At 51.6% G+C, this 18925-nt stretch overlaps 1 protein-coding gene and 1 long non-coding RNA gene across 2 annotated transcripts in view; one reads left to right on the top strand and one right to left on the bottom strand.

Annotated features, from left to right (window-relative positions):
• Positions 1-14334, bottom strand: part of SHH (sonic hedgehog signaling molecule) — a 32990-nt gene extending 18656 nt beyond the window's left edge. Inside the window, exons 1-2 of the mRNA XM_081882602.1 lie at positions 13535-14334; positions 4760-5021 (exon numbers count right to left, since the gene is read on the bottom strand). Coding sequence (XP_081738728.1) covers positions 4760-5021; positions 13535-13837 — 565 coding nt within the window. The 5' untranslated portion in view covers positions 13838-14334. The remainder of the gene's footprint in view (positions 1-4759; positions 5022-13534) is intronic.
• On the top strand, positions 10800-16213 carry LOC309353450. Its single transcript, XR_014161864.1, has 2 exons — positions 10800-11577; positions 15022-16213. It is a non-coding gene; the product is annotated as an uncharacterized lncRNA (long non-coding RNA).
• The last annotated feature ends 2712 nt before the right edge of the window (positions 16214-18925 follow it).

The raw sequence follows: 18925 nt of genomic DNA, 5'->3' as shown, positions 1-18925 counted from the left end.
AAGAAATGTGGGATATGCTGTCTGCACATCAGCAGGGACCCTCTGCTAATTGTTCTTTAAACAGGGGCAGTGAATTTCCTACTCATTTCATGGTAGGGTTGGGGGCAGAGATGGAACTCTGTGTGTGAGGGTGTGGAAGGGGAGAAGTGGGAGAGCATATATTTAGGGATAGGAACTCTTTTCATTAGACATTAGAGCAGGCACCTCCAAACTCGGCCCTCCAGCTGTTTTGGGACTACAACTCCCATCATCCCTAGCTAGCAGGACCAGCGGTCAGGGATGATGGGAATTGTAGTCCCAAAACAGCTGGAGGGACGAGTTTGGGGATGCCTGCATTAGAGGCTAGTTAGAAGAAACCCGATCTGTTTCCATCCTCTTCTCAATGAAATCTTCTCCATTGACTTAAATGGGTGGCTGCTCCCCGCCCTCCTCCCAAACACGGGCGCGCCGTTAACTCTTGTTTCTTATGTCAATCGATATATTTAGAGCAAGTTCATTATTTTTCTTTCGCGAATGCGTGTTTCTTGGCACGTTTAAAGTGGTGGTGGGTGTTTTTTTTTGTTGGTTTTTTTTTTTTTTTGCCCCAGCTGAAAGCTGCCATTGAACTACTGTTTAAACTCCAGGCAACAAACAAACGAGAGGAGGTGGCAAAACAAGCGGCCTGACTCCTCCGAAATAATTCACCGTTAACTGTTTTGCTAAAAAGCGACAATTTATGCAGATAGCTTGAGGGGGAGGGGGCCGGCCACATGCGTGCATTTCTCCGTCGGATCGGCAGGTGGCGCTGCAAGCATGGGGGATTCCCAGTACCGCCAGGTGGGTTGTAAGAAGGAAGCTGAAGGTGTGTGTGTGGAGGGGTGTGTGTGTGTGTTTGTGTGTTTGGCCCCTACACCCTGTAGGTTTGGGCTCATCTAAACGGTGGCCATTTGTGATCCAGATTAAAAGCATTTGCCTCATGCCAATGTGCCGATTTACAATCCGGATTTGAGAAAACAACTTTTTTTTCATCGGAACTAGGGTGGTTTTATTGCAGATGACAGAGAAGCAGGAACAAGAAGAATAATGAGGAAGGAGTTTACTAATTAACCTATTTTAGGATGAATATAGGGCGAGGCGTGGTGGGAAAGCATTTGAAATCCAGTCGACACAGGACTTGGCCTCTTCCAGCTCGTTGCGAAAGAAAATGGGGTCTTGGGCACACCCTGTCTGTCAGAAAACAGCCCTGGCCCTATGTAAGAGCAATTGTGCCGGGTAAATTAGTTTGTGGGTCGCGCTGCCTGTTGGAGAGTCAAACACGTGAGAATTCTCTACTAGAATCTTTTTCTTCTTCCCAGAAGAGTCACAAAGGGGGCGCGCGCCGCCCCGCCCCGCCCCGCCCCCCCATCCCCAAACCCCAGTGCCAAAGTTGCATTTGCTCGCGAGTCGTTGGAAAACCTGACTTGCCTACAAGGATGAGCAGCAAACGAATGAGCTGCCCCTGCCTGAGAACTGTTTGCATTTGAAGCGAGGGATGGGCTTGAGTTGGGGGTGCCAGCTGCTTACAATCGCAAGGAACTATCTAGGTCAGGCCTGAAAGGGCTGAGTCAGTTCTAAGAGAGTCTGAAGGAGCTGGAATTGGATTGTCAAGCCTCTAATCTTACTACAGGTGCAGCAATGCACTACTACTCCAGTTACATTTACTCCGGATAAATTGAACACTAGGCCAGCTCAACTCGCTGATGCTCACCAGGGAGTTAAAAGTGTGCTGTAAAGTAAAGGTAAAGGGACTCCTGACCATTAGGTCCAGTCGTGGCCGACTCTGGGGTTGCGGCGCTCATCTCGCTTTATTGGCCGAGGGAGCCGGCGTACAGCTTCTGGGTCATGTGGCCAGCATGACTGAGCTGCTTCTGGCAAACCAGAGCAACGCACAGAAATGCCGTTTACCTTCCCGCCAGAGTGGTACCTATTACCTATTTATCTACTTGCACTTTGATGTGCTTTTGAACTGCTAGGTTGGCAGGAGCAGGGACTGAGCAACGGGAGCTCATCCCGTCGCGGGGATTCGAACCGCCGACCTTCTGATCGGCAAGTCCTAGGCTCTGTGGTTTAACCCACAGTGCCACCCGCGTCCCAGGGAGTTAAAGGTGTGCTGAGGAGCAAGTTAAACCGCATCAATGGCGACCCATGTTGTAGCCACGCTGAGTTGGAAGCCTGTGCCCTTCGAAACCAGCCTCTCACTCGCTGCACCTAAATCCATCTTGCAACTTTGACTCGCAGCCTCAAGTGCATTTGCCAGTGATTCAGCAGAGATGGAATCCTGACTGCTAGGGGCAAGCCTGGCCTATGACCAGTGCGCTTTGACTCTTCCTCGGGATAGGGTAGGGTGCGTGGGATCTAATCTCCTTCCTTCTAGTGAGAACTCAGCATCTCCCTGTCTAAACACAGTCCTGGGAAGTAAAATGCTGTTGCTTGCAAACAAGTCAAAATAAGGCTGCGCAGATTTTGTACTCGGGAGTTGGAAGTAGAAAAACAAAGGGCTTAACTGGCTTGGGGAGAGAGGTTTTCAACAAGCTCTCTTTATTCAGATTCCTAGACAGTTTTCCTTGGAAGTAAGTCTCACTGACTTAAATGGAGCTGCCTTCAAGTGGGCAGCAAGACTGCGGCCTTTAGATCTGGCAGGCAAGTCTGGGATAGCCTTTTCTCAGGTACTGTATTTTTTGCACCATAACACTCACTTTTTTCCTCCTAGAAAGTAAGGGGAAATGTCTGTATGTGTTATGGAGCAAATGCCTGTGGGTGGCTGGGGGGATCTGCTGCAGTCGTGAGCAGAGGATCCATGGTTCCCCTTCCTTCCCTCCTCCGTGGTTACAAAGCATGGATCCACATGGATCCTCAGGATTTTTGCATTGGGCTACTCCAAACTCACTGTCAGATCACATGTCTGTGGCCACAGCATGAACCACAAAAATCACATATCCACTATTTTGTTTAGAATATTTTTTTTCTTGTTTTCCTCCTCTAAAAACTACGTGCGTGTTATGGTCTGGTGCGTGTTATAGAGTGAAAAATATGGTAGTTTCCAGAGGAGGGTGGGAGCCACATCTCCGTGGTCAAGGTCTCATCATGTCAATGAAGGACAGATCCGTCCATGAGAGGTGGATTCTCCCTTACATTATGGGTTCAATGGACATTCAATGCAGACTTCACATTAGAGTTATGTCCAATAGGGCAATTGGGGCCCTGTCCCACCAAGCTCAGCCTTGATTCCTCCCGGCCCATCTGCTTGCCTTCTTACACCCAGACCAGCAGGTGACACTGCCTGGACCTCAGCCTCAGCGTTGGGCTTGTACAATTCAGCAGGGAGGACAGTGGAGACCAAAACTAGCCAGCTCTCCTTTCATTGGCTCTGGCTCCCAACTATGGTTGGGTTCCCTGCCTTCTGCCCTACCATTTCCACAGGACAACAGCCACCACCACCACTTCTCCATAAGCCTGGTTGGGGAACCTGTGGACCTCCAGCTGTTGCTGGACTACAACATCTCTAACCATTGGCTATGCTGGCTAGGCCTGGAGGGAACTGGGGTCCAGTGAGGTTTGGAGAGCCACAGATTCCCCAGTCCTGCCCTAAGCACCATTCCATTCATTCTCTACACAAGGCACAATGAAGTCAAGTTGATGGACACCAGCAACCAAGGATTTGGCAGATTTGTGGAGAATGGGCCTGCCAGTGGCTTGGCAGACTGGCCATGATAGCTAAGCAGGAACCTCTACACATAAAGGCAGCCTACCTGTGGATTGCTGGGCTAGCTCAACACCTTCACACCCGCTTTGTGAGTTTCTCAGAGGCATTTGCCTTGCCACTATTGGCGACAGTATGCTGGGTTAAGATACGCCTGTTGCATTGCCCATGAAATCACACATCACAACAAAGCTCTTGGTCTTTTAAGGTGCTATAGCTCCACTGGTGCTTCTTCAATTATCTGGCCAATTGCCATGGGATTGTTCCACCTCTCCATTCCTTGCTTCTCCCCCTAGTACAGAGTAGGCAGTATTGGGAATACGAATCCTAAATAACTGTAGTTGTCGCAACTGTCCTATAGCAGGACTAATTGTTGGCTGTGAGAACCAGTGACCAGTCCTTTTCAATATTTCAACTAGCATGTCCCTGGCGCAAAGTGAATGTCAAGTACTACTAATACTAGGATTTGCTTACTACTGGCAGCAATGGTTACAACAAGCTGTTAGGATCGAAGACCAATCCCTTCTGCGTGATCTATACAGTGCCTGCTATGTCGTTTGGAATAAAGAAACAGATGTCAACTACTACTGTACTTACTACCTGCTTACTACTAGGAGTTGGAGCTTAGCACTGCCCCTTCTCTTTCTATACAGGCCAAGCTATGTGTGTTTGGCATCCGTCTGTCTATAGAGAGACAATGGAGTGCGTTTGTGGAGGGGATTGAAGTCGAACCACTGCCTTAGCAGCACTGAAGTGGGGCACAAGCCTGGGCAGTGTGTCTGGAGGTCCTGGGCTGCCCAGGCGACCAAGCCTTGGACCTCGCTGATGCCTCCAAAGGAAAGCAGAGCAATACTTTTGACACCAGTTTGGCTGCAGGAGTTACCCGAAGGAAGCGCACAAGGCCCCATCCAAACAAGCTATGATTACAGTATTGTGAAATGCTACTAAGAGGTTAATAACACAGCAACATCTATATTTATTGGGAGGGGGTGTTAAGGGTCGGTTCCCGAGTCGAATGAGCCGCCCCCAGCCCCTTCTTACCGGCCTTGACCGAGCAGTGGATGTGCGCCTTGGACTCGTAGTACACCCAGTCGAAGCCGGCCTCGACGGCCAGGCGCGCCAGCATGCCATACTTGCTGCGGTCCCGATCCGAGGTGGTGATGTCCACGGCGCGGCCCTCGTAGTGCAGCGACTCCTCGGAGTGGTGGCCGTCCTCGTCCCAGCCCTCGGTCACGCGCAGCTTCACGCCAGGCCACTGGTTCATCACCGAGATCGCCAAGGCGTTCAGCTTATCCTTGCAGCGCTGCAGGGGGGGTGGGGTGCAGGGGGGGGAGGTCAAGCAGAGCACAGGAGCATCGCGAGGGGAGGAAAGGAAGGCCAGCCGCTCCTCGCTTCCCCACTCCCGCCATCCCAGAGTAGTAATAGCAGCAGCAGCGACCCATCCACACCTCCCTTCCGCGTGCATCTTTCTGGAGACGCGCGAAGGCTGCAAAGGGTTAAACAGCACTCCGGTACCCGAATCGTATCGCTTCCCTACTCCTCGCATCAGGAATGGGGAACCTGTGGGCCCCCCCAGGAGCTGCTGGGCCCCCTATTCCCCGCCACTGGCCATTCTGGCTGGGGGTGATGGGAGTTGCTGGGAGTCCAGCGACAACATGATGGAGGTTCTCCACCCTTCAACCCTAAAACAGATCGGTGCATTCATTGATATGGATCTGGTGCGCTTCTGTCAAGGCCAGGATCCGGAAGGGATGTCAGCTAGGATCGCTCCTCTTCCTCTTGCACCCCTAAATGGGCTCCAATCCCTCCCCACCCCACAGCAGTCTCGCTGCCGTTGGGCGCTGGTGCGCTCTCCCACTCTGAGTGGACTCCGGATTTCCACGCAGAGCCAAGAGGAAGACTCAGACTGCGAAGGCATACATGACAACTATCCCAGCGGCTACCCGTGTCTCCCAGCCTGTTGCCCAACTGGCTAAGCCCACCCCGCTCCCACCCCAAGGATACTGACTCACGCACGCACATACATACATACACCTTTACTAGACCCATACCCACGTTGCTTATTTCTAGGGACCGTTTGAGAGCAGAGCGAATAGAATATGAGAACATCTTAGAAGGCAGGGCGGGGAGAAAGGTGCGATCCACAGATGTTTTGTGGGTGGTATCCTCCAGTGACCGAAGCATTCCATCGCAAACATTTTTTTTAAGAAAAGCTCTTTCCGAGGTAAGAAAGAACCGCGTTGATTTCGAAACCGGGAAGCGGGGATCTGCTTAGGATCGCGGCCTTAAAGCTTCCCATCATCTCTCCGAAAACCAAGAAGGCTTATTTACTTTTTAAGCTATCTCCTCTGCCCACTCACTACGGAGGAAAACCCGTGCGGACCCATGATTTCATCCTGAACGTTTCTGCCTGTTTAGGATACATCGCAAGTCGGTTTTGCGAGCAAAGCCTCCAGTTGGGGCTGGCAAAGAAGCAGGTGGGTAGAAAAGACGGGAGCTGGAACTACCGGGCAGAGACCAACAGCATGAAAAGGTGGCTGTGGATCACGTGGAAACTTCCTTGGGAATAAGTCCTTCAGAAGTACTTGCTCCTGTATAAACATGGATAGGATCGAGTTGCACGAAACGTCCGTGTGTGTGTGTGTGTGTGTTGCGGTCTTAACCCTTAACCCATCACGGAGAACGTACGCATAGGCTCTAATCTCTGCCCCGAGGATCGCTCGCAGGCACAAAAAGATACGCTTCTGCGCCACCCTACGCTGGAATCTCCCGAGAAGAATCGTTTTGGATCCCATAATTGGAGCGTGGGGATATAGGAAGCAGCTGACACTGAGGGTCCTTGTAGCTCCATACCGTCTACACTGACTGGCAGTGGCTCTCCCAGAATTTCAGCACGAGTCTCTCCCAGCCCTCCCTGAAGATGCGCGGAATTGAGTAGGGAAGCCCCGGCAACGCTTCCCACTCGCGTCCCCGGCCCTTCCAAGCGCCACGGGTGTTCGTTCCTTATGCTTTTAGTGTGTCACGCGAGGGCAAGACCCCTTTCTCCACACTGGCAGCCGAGCAAATTTTACCGGGGGGGGCACAATTGCCTTCTGTACCTCCCCGCATCTCATGATCTCGTGTGGGATCCAGCTGCTGTAGGGTCAAGAAACTCACGCGCGGACCCTCAAATTTAAAAATGTGCCTTTTAGATAGGAGTCCCAGGACTGAAACATTGGACACGGTTCCCAGAAAACAAGCAGGTGCACCCCAGGGAAAAAGAGGTGGGCGCAGAGGCTGGCTTAAGCTATGCCCCACTGGAAAACGCACCCACAAAGCCAGCCTTACCAACAGCCCCGGTTATCTGATAACCCAGGAGGACACCTCTAAATGCGTTTACTCCGAAACCAGTTCGCTTCGCCTTCTTGGAACCTATTTGCAAGTAAAGTTGTGATCCTTACATGGGAGTAAGCCTTGCTGGACACAATAGGACATACTTCTGAGTAGACATGCCTACTAGGGTCCTGCCTTTTGTACGTTTGAAACAGCAGCTGCTTGAATCGTTCCAGGTGTCCATGGGATTGACCACCCCATATCCTAATATTTTTACTCCCAAGCAGAACTGAGGTTAAGATCAGGGTGCTAAGTGGGGAAAGTCAGTGGGGTTGGCTTTTGAAGCAAACTGACGGAAGGCTAACTTTCTATAAAGTTAAGCCTTCCAATATATCAAAAGCATTGATTCCAAGATTCAGTCAGAAGCGCAGAAATGGCCAATGGGACTTATCCCTTGCTACGCAGCATTGAGGACTCAGGCCCACATTTTCTGCTCTTGGATCTACTCTGCCTACCACCTTATTCAGAATAAAGTTGTAAACCGTCAAGCCTTTGCTAGACTGTGCCACTTCAAGCTGAAGTTCTGTGCAGGTCTGACGGCTTCTTTCTCCAAACAAACCAAAACCTCTCTGTGTGCACTCAGAAAAAAATAAGAGCAGGCCAAACCCATCTTCTTCCTGAAATGCTGTTTCTTTTCTGCATGAAGATTATTTCCCTTTTGTGTGGAGGAAATTCAAACATGCAAACCCCCACCTGTAGCCTGAGATTATAAAATCCAAGAGCCACTGCGCCACTTGGTTCTGCTCAATGTCTAAACTGGCCTCCTAACCTAATACAACTGGCAAGTGCAAGACTGCCGTTTCCTTCCTGCATCTTGCTCAGCAGTTCCTGCTGCATGTGCTCTCTGGAGCCCATTTGGGTGCTGATGCCTGTGGGTGTTCTTCGGCTGCTTTTAGGGATGGAGAGAGAGAGAGAGAGTGCCGTAGGTCGACAGAAGAGCACCTGCTTTGAATGCAGAGGCTCCCATGTTCTGACTGTCCCCAGCATCTCCAGGTGGGAGCAGTGGCGTAGCGTGGGTTGTCAGCACCCGGGGCAAGGCAAGTAATTTGCACCCCCTAACCCGTGGATTTGCGCCCCATAACCCTAAGCCCCAGATGTTGCGCCCGGTGCGGCTGGCCCCCCTGCACCCCCCACGCCACTGGGTGGGAGGGACTCTTGGCCGAGGTCTTTCTGCGTCATCTACAGCCCTACAACCCCTCCGTTGTCTCTCTGCAATCGGCAACCGGGGAACCTCCTGGCGCTCGCTTTCTCCGACCTCACTATAGCTATCGAAGTCCCCAAAAGCTTTGCCACAGGCCTGGATTAACCAGGGGAGGAGAGATTGCTTGAAGGACAGAGAAAAGTCCAAAGACACATACCAAAACACAGATCATTCTTTCGATTATATTTTTCCTTCTTCCCCCCCAAGACATGGAAAATGTATAATCTGCCCCCAATTAAATAACATCAATCCGGGCAACCCGCTTTTCTATGCATTTTGCATTCCGAATTTTAAAAAGACGTTGCCTTTCTTCGAGGAAAAGCACCTCTCCCTACATTGGAGACAGCTTCCACTAAGTAGCAAAGTTTGGAATAAGTAGCAAAAGACACGAGTGCCCTTTTCAGGTCCTTCAGAAAGGAGGAAGGTGGAGTGTTGTTGTTGTTTGTTTGGTTTTTTGGAGGGGGGCTTTCTGCACCTCAGAAGGAGCTTCTCCCGCGTCTGTTCCAGCCTTTCCAAGAGAGAGAGCACCCAGCCGAGGCCTAGGTTTTCGCTTCCTACGAGCAAAACGCCACCACTTAGCATTGCCGGGAAGGGCTTTGTATTAACAGTGACATCATCACCGCCGTTATCATAATTGTGGAAGGAGAGGCGAGAAGCTGATCACGCAATGACTAGAAAGTGCCCAGACTTGGCGCAAACTCCTTGCGCAGCGTGGCCCGGGTCGTGGCGCATTCCGCCCCGCTGGCCGGCCTATTCCCTTTCCCTTTGCGCCGCGGAAGAAAGAAAGAAAGAAAGACAGAAAGAGGAGGTGGGGACCTGAAACTTTGACCATCGCAGGCTAGGCTGGGGGGGGGGCGGGCGTAAGGAAAATCTTACACCCTCCGAGCCCAGACACGTGAACTTCCAGGGCAGACTCCATTCTCGACGGGAGGCTTTGGAGGGACGGGGCGCACGGTGGCCGGCAGGGAGGAAAGGGCAGCTTCGGGGATTCTCTGGCAGCTCCGAGCAGCCTCTTTGCCAAGCGCAGAGAGGAGGGGGAGGGAAAGACCGGCTGAGCCGGGATTGTCAGAGTCAAAAGCCGTGAAGCCTCAGCTATTTATTAATTCATCGGGTCGTGTGCCGCCGATCAAGCCCCGCTCTGCTCAGCCACCGTGAAGCGCAGCAGGACCGCGTCGGTGGGCGCCGTGTGCGTCTGCGCGCGCACGCCAAAGGGGCCTGGCCGAGGGGCTCAACAAGCCGCCCGCCGCCTCCCTCTTTCCCCCCAGCCAGCCAACCCACACTTCGAACAGGCACCTGTCGGGCCCGCCGCAGCGCGATCCTGTGCCTGCCTATCCCCAAGCCAGGCAGCGATCGTTTTACCCGAGAGTAAGCCCCGCTGGCGGTGGCTTCTGAGTAGGCAGGCAGGCATAGGATCGCGCTCCTATGCACCAGTCAATACCTTCATAGCGAGGCTGCGGGGAGCCGTCCCCGCCCCACTCTGTGTGAGATTTACTCTCGAGTAAACAGACAAAGTCCCGGGCTGCGAAAATCTGCAACCCTATGCCCGCGTGCCTTAGGAGTAAAGCTGCAATCCTATATATCGCTGCTCAGAAGTAAACCCCACTGAGCTCAGTAGGATTTAGTCCCGGTAAACAGCAGTCCCCGTCCCCTTGAACTCGGTGGCACTGACTTCCAAGTAAATATTCATAGGATCGGGCTGCGAGAACGACCTTCCAGACTAGGTCTGCGTGCCTCTCTTTGGCTCCCGAGAGCTATGAAGGGGGCGGCGGTTCCTTAACGGCTCCCCTGGGGTTTATTATTATTATTTCAGACGAATTCCAACTTTATCATAAAAGAGCTGGCACCCTTATCTTGCCTGCAGATCCAGCCAATGGCTGGCCGCGTGTAGGGCTGGGTGTGGGAGGCGGGGTGGGGAGAACCCTTCAACCAAGAGCTTCTGTCACCTGTAAACGTAGGAATCACCCGCCAGCTCCGAGCTCTCTCTATTTGCGCTCTTCTCCCCCTCCCCACTCCCGGAGTTAATATTAACCAGCGGCTAATGCATTCAAGCAACTGCTCTGAAAGTTTAACCATTCCGTCCAGGGCGTCAGATCTCTCTCTCTCTCTCCTCCCCCCTTTCCTTTCCCCCAAGGTTGAAAGGAGCAGGCAAACCCTCGGCTGAATCTCGGCTGCGCCGGGACGAAGCAGGAGGCAAGGCGTGGGGGAACAGATCTGACGAGGTGACCCACCAGACCATTCATACTGACATTCTGCATCTCCAAGGCACATCCCGCCCCACGCTTTCTACCCCTCCCTCCCCACAACCTGCAGCGCCGCATCCACACTTGGGGTCGCAGCAGATTGGCGGATGCCCTCGAGGCGGCCTTTGCGCTCCGCCTCGACGGACTTGGCCACCAAGGTCTGCTTATCCGGCCCACCCAAAAGGGGATCCCACTCTCCTGCTTGGTTCTTGCTCTCTTTTTAACCCGCCCACCCCCAAAAGTCTCACCCGCACCCTCGAAATCCCCACCCAGCGTCCTTCCAAGTCCATTGGACGAGTGGCACCGCTGAGGCGCCTGGCGGGCGCAGCTCTCCTCACCTTGCCCTTCCTCCCATTGCGCACACACTCCGCACCTCGCATTCCCAGGTGCCCCCTTTGTATACAAGGGAATCAGAGGCACTGCGAAGCGTGTGTGTGTGTGTGTGTGATGTTGTTTTTCTGTTTCCTTCGTCTGAGGGAAGTTGACAGAAGGTCAGAAGTTCAAACGCTGCTAGCTAATGCAGCAAAGGAGGCCAGCCGAGTAGAAGGAAGGGAAGCTTTGCTCTGCGCTCTGCGCTCTGCGCTCTGCGCTCAGAGAGAGACCCCAAGGCGCTTGGGAAGAAGGCTGCGGGGCTGGAGCGGGGGGGGGGGCGGCGGCGTGTGTAGAGAAGCAACCTAGAGCCGAGCAACAGAGGCCGGCATCTCCTCCTTGCTGCGCCCCCCTCCCAATTGCTCATATGCATCTATGCCCAGTTCCCAAGCTCGTTCCATGCTCTCTTGAGGAGGAAGGAACTTACTTGCTTGCGATTGCTTTTCTGATTGACTTCGCCTAAGAAGATCTAGACATAACATGTTAGGCTCGTGCTGTGGGGATGCGCGCACAGAGGGAGAGAGGGAGAAGGCGGGGGGGGGGGCGTCTGTTCCTGGAGCTTCCGCGCCACACAGCAAGTCAGCAGCACCAGAAGACAGCAGCAGCAGCCGCCGCCTCGGCCGCCTTTCAAAAGGATACAAACTGAAATTCTAGCCGTTGCGATCGATACAAGAGGAGTAAGTGGAGCTGAAAATGCGAGATGGGCTGGACTGGCCGCCGCACAGCTACCCCCCAGTTCTTGCGTCTTGGCAGATGAGGGAAGTGTGCGCGTATGGGGAGGTGGAGGCGGGGGTGGGGTGGGAGATGATGGAAGGAGACTGGGAACTGGAGCAGAGGAGGGGGTCGCCCACAATGGCACCCCTCTTCCTCGCTGCTGGCCTTGCCCTCTCCATTTGCGCTTCGCCTTCGTTCTCTCTCGCCTTGCAGGAGGCGGGATCGGGCGCTGAACTCTCCCCAAGCCCCGCGCGCTGGCCTGTCCCTGGTTAAGGGAGGCTCGCGCGCCTCGGCGCGGCGCGCGCGTCAGCACCCTCCTAAGGTGCAGTCAGATTTAAGGTGGTCGGCTGGAGATCGCGGCGGCCGCCGCCGCTCTTCCGTTTGGCCCGGATAAATCTCCTAAACGTGCGGAAAATCAGGCCGCGGGAGAAGAATAGGGAGGAGGAAGAGGAGGTGGGGAAGAGGAGCGGAGAGGGCAGAGTTTAGGAAATCCCCCCCCCACATCCTCGTGGTGACTCCAGCTGAGCTCTTATTATAGAAACGAAGGTGGGGCTTAAATATATTAATAGCGACTGAGGTGCGGGGAGGAGGGGGGCAACGACTGTTGACCTATATTTGGAAGGAAACCCATTTCTAGGGACTGGATGACATTGCAGGTAGTTGGAAGAACTCCGAAACTAGGAGGCTGGTGCGCGGGGGGGGGGGTGTTGGAGTTTATGGCAAATAACACCACCACCCCTGAGCAAATAGCGATCATTAGCTATGATTCAGGATGATCAGAAGAATTCTTCACCTAGTAAAAGGTTGATGGTTAATGGATAATAGATCCAGGATCCAATTTTTAGCCCATATCCAATATTTATGGAATCGGGTGCCTTCTGAATATGTACATATATCTATATATGCATGTAGCTAGATAGATAGATAGATAGATAGATAGATAGATAGATAGATAGATAGATGATAGATATATGCGCCAGCCATACATCGGATATTCTCCCTTTCTCTCAAACAAGTGATGCAATGCTGGTTAAGTTACTTGTCCCTCCCCCTCTTGCGGTGGGGGCGGGGACGGGGAAGGAATATAGCTCTGGTGGTGAGCATCCTTAAAGGAAAATCGATAGATTAACGCTCTGTTTGGCACAGTTGCAAAAGATGGTTTTGCAGCACGGCGATAAGTCGAACGGCGCATAATAACGGTGATCACGCTGTTATTATTATCATTATTATTATCAATTATTATTATGATTGCCACTGAACTTCAAGCTAGCCTTTCGGAAGTGCAAGATCCCAACCTTACTAGCAGAAGCTTGCAAGGTGCAATTAGGGAAAGGTGGTTAATTTAAACTGTATGTCTCTAAATTTTAAAAAATAAAAATAAAACAAATGCCCAAGGGAAAGAAGGGGTTTGGCACAGTCGATATGCACTTAAGGGCCCCATTAGCGCCACCCTATTCGTTAGATCCAAGTAGGTCCCTTGGGGGCTGCGGAGGGGGCTGGATGCACTCAGAACCAGCTAACCAACCAACTCCCAGGGAAGAGCATAGCGTGGTTCTCCCTGCAACTATCACACCATTCACACACGCGCGCTCCCCCTCTCTCCAGCCTCCCTGGTCACAGCCCAGGAGAAGGAATAAATGCACGCAGACAGGCAGACAGGTAGAGGCGCCCACCCGCCCACCTTTCTCTAGCAAACTTATGGAGACCCATTGAGAAAAGAGAGCTAAGGACGAGGAAAGGCGAGGATGGGAGGAGGATGCTGGGATGCCCTGAAGGAGAGGACGCTCCCACCGCGACTGCCCCTTAAACTCAGGGGGTCCCCCCCTCCCCACCTCTCCCCACCCCGCCCCGCATACACGCACACAAAGCGCGAACGTCTGAACGAGAAGAAGCGGAAGGGTGTATTATTTTTTTCCTGACCTGTGTCATCAGCCTGTCGGCTCCCGTGTTCTCTTCATCCTTAAAAATAATGTCAGGGTTGTAATTGGGGGTGAGCTCTTTAAAGCGCTCCGAGTTGCGGCTGATCTTGCCTTCGTACCTTCCACTGGCGCCCAGCGTCTTCTCTGCCACGTTGGGAATGAACTGCTTGTAGGCTAAAGGGGTCAGCTTCTTCGGGTGCCGCCTCTTGCCGAAGCCCCTGCCCGGTCCACAAGCCAGCCCGCAGGAGAGCAGCAGAGCGCCCACGAAGACCAGCAGCAGAGCAATTCTCCGCAAGAGCAGCATTCCGTCCGTGGAGGAAACGGCCACTTTCCACGCGCGCGCACGCACGCACACACACACGCGCGCACACGGCTCCCTGCCTGGCTCCTGGGTGTGTGTGTGTGTGTGTGTGTGTGTGTGTCTCCTCTCTGCCTCTTTCGGTCTGTCTATCTGTCTCTCTCTCCCTCTCTTTCTCTCTCTCTCTGTCTCTGGAGATCTGCGGTTCTTTCAGAGCCTCCTATCGCCTTTTCGCTGCCTGCTCCTTCGGATACTCTCCCCCGATCCCTAGCCAGACAGGTGCTGGAATGGCAGCTTCGAGGAGGTCGCTTGTGATAACGGAACTCATCGGAGTTTGGATCGTGGCACCGGGAGGCAGAGACCCCCCCAAAAAAACGTTCGGGAAAGCAAGAATGAAGGCGGAAGGAAGGGGGAGGGAAAAAAAAGGTCTGGATTCTAATGGGAGCTCAGCTACAAACGCTTGTGAGTGGAGCCTGCCTTTAGTTCTATATTATAGCTGCCAGGGCTGAGTTCTGATTGGCCGAGGCGGCAGAAGCTCGCCTTCTGATGTATTAACCCTGAAGAAGGCAAAAAAGAAAAAAAAAACCATCAACAACAAAAAAAAATCTTGGAACATCTCTCGTTCTCTCGCTCTTCTCCTTCTACCTGAAGGGCTTGGAAATGAAAGGGGGTGGAGACTGAGCTTTCTTGGGATAACATCAATTACATGTTTTCTTTTCTTTTCTTTCTTTTTTCTTCTTCCACTCCTCTTAAACTTTTTTTTTTTTTTTTGGCAGAGTGGTAAATTTTGTTAGGAAAAGTAACAGTTGCTGTTATGGAATATATGGAGCGGAGTGGAAGCGAGACACCTTGATATCTGCCCATCTAGCTAGAAACACAATGGAAAGGACCTTTTGAAATCGCTGGGGGGGGCGGCGGGGGGGGAAAGAGAACTTAAGGGGGGCAACTTCCCAAGAAAGTTAGACTTAGCATCTCCGGCACCCTGGTCTCGAAGACAAGGAGGGGGGGGGGTATTTTTTAAAGGATTTATTTTTACATATTAAGGTTGACCAAAGCTGCTTCTGTTGAAATAACTTTGCGGATGAGGTTATGATATATGCAAGTAATATAAAATACGGATGGGGGGGGGGCGGAATCCGAAAGTTTTGAAAATAAGTTTTTGCTTTATCCAAGTTTATTTCTTCCTCCAGTTGCCGTGGGACTCCTCACGCGTCATCAAGTGAACGGCGCGGATGGGGCTAAGTTTAATGTGAAATTAATGGTTGTCTCCCGCTGGCTGGCAACGGTCGCCTTTATCCCGGGCTACAGAAAGCTCCTGGTCGGACAAAGGTGTTGAGAGACGAGCAAAATCGTGGAGAGATGGGCCTGGAGATAAGAGCAGCTTCAGCGGCCTTTGCCGAGTCCCAACCATGAGCAAACAGGTTGGTCGTGCCTGTTGTTCGCTTTTGAGTTTTCCAAAGAAAGCATCTCACAGGAATTCAGCAACGTCAACTCACTGAAATAAATAAGGACATTTTTTTTTTCCTGAGGAGGGGGGATATAAAAAAAGTCACCACCTATTTATCAAGCTACCCACTACGATCTACAGAATGTCTCCAGACTTTTCACAAGACTCTCCTTACTTGCAAGCCTTGCTTGGGAAAAAGTGAATTATCATAAAATCTCAAACAGACCCCAAGTTTCGAAAGAAGTGGGTCATTCTGCAAAATTATAACAATCTGCAACAGGAATAGGTTTCCCCCTACCTACTCTGGAGTAGTCCCATTGGTGTAACAAGATTGCGTATATTTTAAAGCACAGATCCCTACAGGAAATGCCACGTTGAACCCCAAGTCCCAGGTTGGTTTTGAACTTCGTTTCTTTCCAGATGTTTACCCGTGAGAAACGTCATGTCGACTTTTACTTGCAAGTAAAGTTGTTCTAGGGCGAAGCCCCGATCCTTCCCGTACTTCCTTAGAAAGTAAACTCGGCGGGAATCAAGGGACTTACTCCTAAGTAAACCAAACGTATTTACTGGAGTCCGGAGCCACAGAGTGCAATGACTCTCCTTTATCATTTTACTGCATCATCTTAACCAGTTTGGGGACCGGCGCTTTCCAGGGCGAACGCTGGGTTGCCAATCGAACCTGTTGCAACCAGATGCGTCACGCTCACCCGAAAATTCAAAAATAGAAGTCAGACACAAACACCCCCCCCCCCGCCTTTACATTAATTTATTTTAATGCGTCATCATTGATTTTCTGTCAGCAACCACCCAACCCCAACTCTCGACGTCTTGTTGTGGTTCCTAGCTAGAATGGACAGCCTTTAAAAGTTTGTGACGTCCCGTCTAACTTTTCAAAGAGAAACGCGAGGGCTGGAAACTGGCTTGACATTTTTTTTTTTTAAAAAAATTAATAATAATCACACGTCTTATATATGCTCCCTGTGTGTGAAAACAGATCCGAAGCATCTCAGTCTACAGAACCTTATTAGACAAGAAAGACGGGTATGGCCTTTTGATGTGGCTTTTTTTGGAGCTCGTCGATGAAACGGGGCCAGGAGTCAGAAGGAGCAGCTACTCCTGACTGGCGAGGAGGATCAGGGCTATTGCAAAACTTGGATCGCTCCCCCCCCCGCCCTCCACCCCGCCCTCCTCTTCAACGTACAACGGGGCTCGAGCCATAGGTCTGGGGGCGCGGGAAGGCGCGGAGGTTGCGCGCCCAGCCAAGCGCGTCTCCTGCAGGAACAAGGAAGCGGGGGCCCCATCCCGGCCTCGCCCTCCTCCCCCCCCCACCCCGCGCTCGCCTCTTTTTCATTATCAGCTCGCCATATGTACAAACCAGTGACCCAAAGATCACTGCAGGAGAGGAAACGCGCCAAGGAGGAATTAATTACTACGCGCGAGTAATAAAAAGTGGGTGGGGGCGGGGGGGCCGGCGGGAGGAAAGGAGGAAGAAAAGTTGTAACGAGGTAGGAAGTTCAGATCAGCTCCGCTATCAAAAGGGAGATGAAAGAAAACAGAGCTGCTCTTCGCTAGGGCTGGGTCTAGTCAGCTTCACCTAAGCTCTGGGGCTGCAGCTGTTCCACCCTCCTTCTATCTCCCCCCCCCTCCCCATCTCTTAGAAATGATGCAAAGGAAGGTGGAAGAGAGAAGCGCAGACGGAGCCCCAAGGTGTCCTTTATTCCAGGACTTTCTCCTGAAAGGGGACATTCCGTACACACACAAAGAGGGGTGCATGCCCAGTCATTCTTGAGAGCCAACCAACGAAGGAGCGATTGTGCGTAAATGTCACTTTTAAAAACTGTTTCTATACGGGAACTTTATAGACAGCGTGCTACTTGAATAAAACTTCCCCGTCCCATATGCCTACTTCATGTTGTCCTACCTAGGAGCGGTGGCGTGAAGAACGCTTTTCCTTTTTCAGAGGGGGCATCGCAGAAGCGAGGCGTGAATGCTGAGTTCTGGCCTACACTGCAATGCTGTTGGCTTCAATGACTCCAATATTCCTTGCAGGCTTCTGAAGGTTAAACATCTCAAGTCGGGCGGCGGCGGGGGGGGGGAGATATTTGGAGTTTTTGAATATTCAGCCTGATTTATGTCTTTGTTCAAGACCATTTATGTACAGCTTTATGGTACAAGAAAATCCTCTGATAGGTGTACAACGACTAAAAAAACCTGGAAAATTACCAATATGCAGCAAAACAATCAGAAGAGCAGTAAAAAGGAGGCAAAATGTACAAAAATGACAGGGTGCAGCTGAATGATCAGGGAAGGCCTGGCGGTGGTGGTGGGATTTGCCTTCAAAGGGCACCTGAAGCAGGTAATTGCTGATGTTTCCCATAGGGTAGGGAAAAAAGTTGTGTATATGTAATAGCCACAGTCATGCACACAACGTGTGTGCCTGCCTGTGTCTAAGCAACTCTGACCAATAAATCCTGGGCCTAGATGAACTCTGTGTGAGGATTAATCTCTTAGCCTCTTGAATTAAAAAAAAAAAGAAAATCAATGGGAAACCAGTTGCCTTTGAGATCTTAAACTCACGCTATGGTTGGCTCTGTCTTCTGAAAGAGCCCAAGAAAGCTGCCCTCCTATCTGTCGAATGAAGAGATGAAAAATATACCATAGAGACCCAGTTGTTCAGATGAACGGCTCCCCACTCATAAGACCCAGGTTGAGGGACACGTGTCACCACTTAACCTTTCATTGATGTATATTCATATATGTTTATGTATATAGCGAGACAGATAGCGAGATAGATATTTATGTATATAGAGAGGCAGTTAAAGAGATAGATGCTTTGACACTACTTTCTTTGGTCCCGGCGTCTTGAAGGCAGGAAAATCCCCCGCCCCTCACAAGGTGTACTGCCCCTCTCTCTTTATGGGGTCCTCCATACCTGAGTTCTCCCCCCAACCAAGCAAAGAATATGACCTCCCTTCCTTTCCCTACCCACCTGTCTGTTCAGGCTACACATAGTTCTGGACTTGAACCCTTATTAAATTCCCTACCCAGTCAGAATTTTTATGGAATAATAATGGTTGCTTGCAGCTCAGTAGCAGTTGCTAACTTGCACTTCCAAAATGTGAAGAACAACAAATAGTTATTCCATTTAGGAGAGTCAAGATGAAGAAACGGGGTGGGGGTAGGAGTGGGTGGTCTCACCAGTATAAAGCGGACTCCTGTGCTTCTTCACTATGCATATAACCCTGTCCCTCTGAATTTGCCTTAGAGACTCATAAAAGTCCACCAGGCTCGCTCTCTTCTCATGCCTTTCCTCGCGTGGCATCTGGCTTGCCTGCTAAGGCCCCAGATTCAAGGCCCGACACTTCGAGGTAGGGCTGAGAGAGACCGCTGCCTCAAACCCTGGAGAGCCACTGCCTGTCCGTGTGAGCAGTGCTGAGCAAAATGGACAAATGGTCAGTATACAGCTTCTTCCTCTTTTCGACAGGCAGGCGATAGCTCTTCTCTATTACACCACGCCAGACCTACCGCAACCTTCCTCCCACCCCATCGCAGTAGCACCGAACGTCTCCTTGCCTGTGAAATTTCTAGCATCCCGTAATAGTGGCGCAGATCCTAGCTAGCAAATCTGGAACATCTCTGTCCACATC

Source organism: Podarcis melisellensis (genome assembly GCF_964234715.1).
Source record: "Podarcis melisellensis genome assembly, chromosome: 12".
Taxonomy (NCBI): Eukaryota; Metazoa; Chordata; class Lepidosauria; order Squamata; family Lacertidae; genus Podarcis; species Podarcis melisellensis.
The sequence above is the reverse complement of the archived record's forward strand: the minus strand, read 5'-3'. Positions and strand labels throughout refer to the sequence as shown.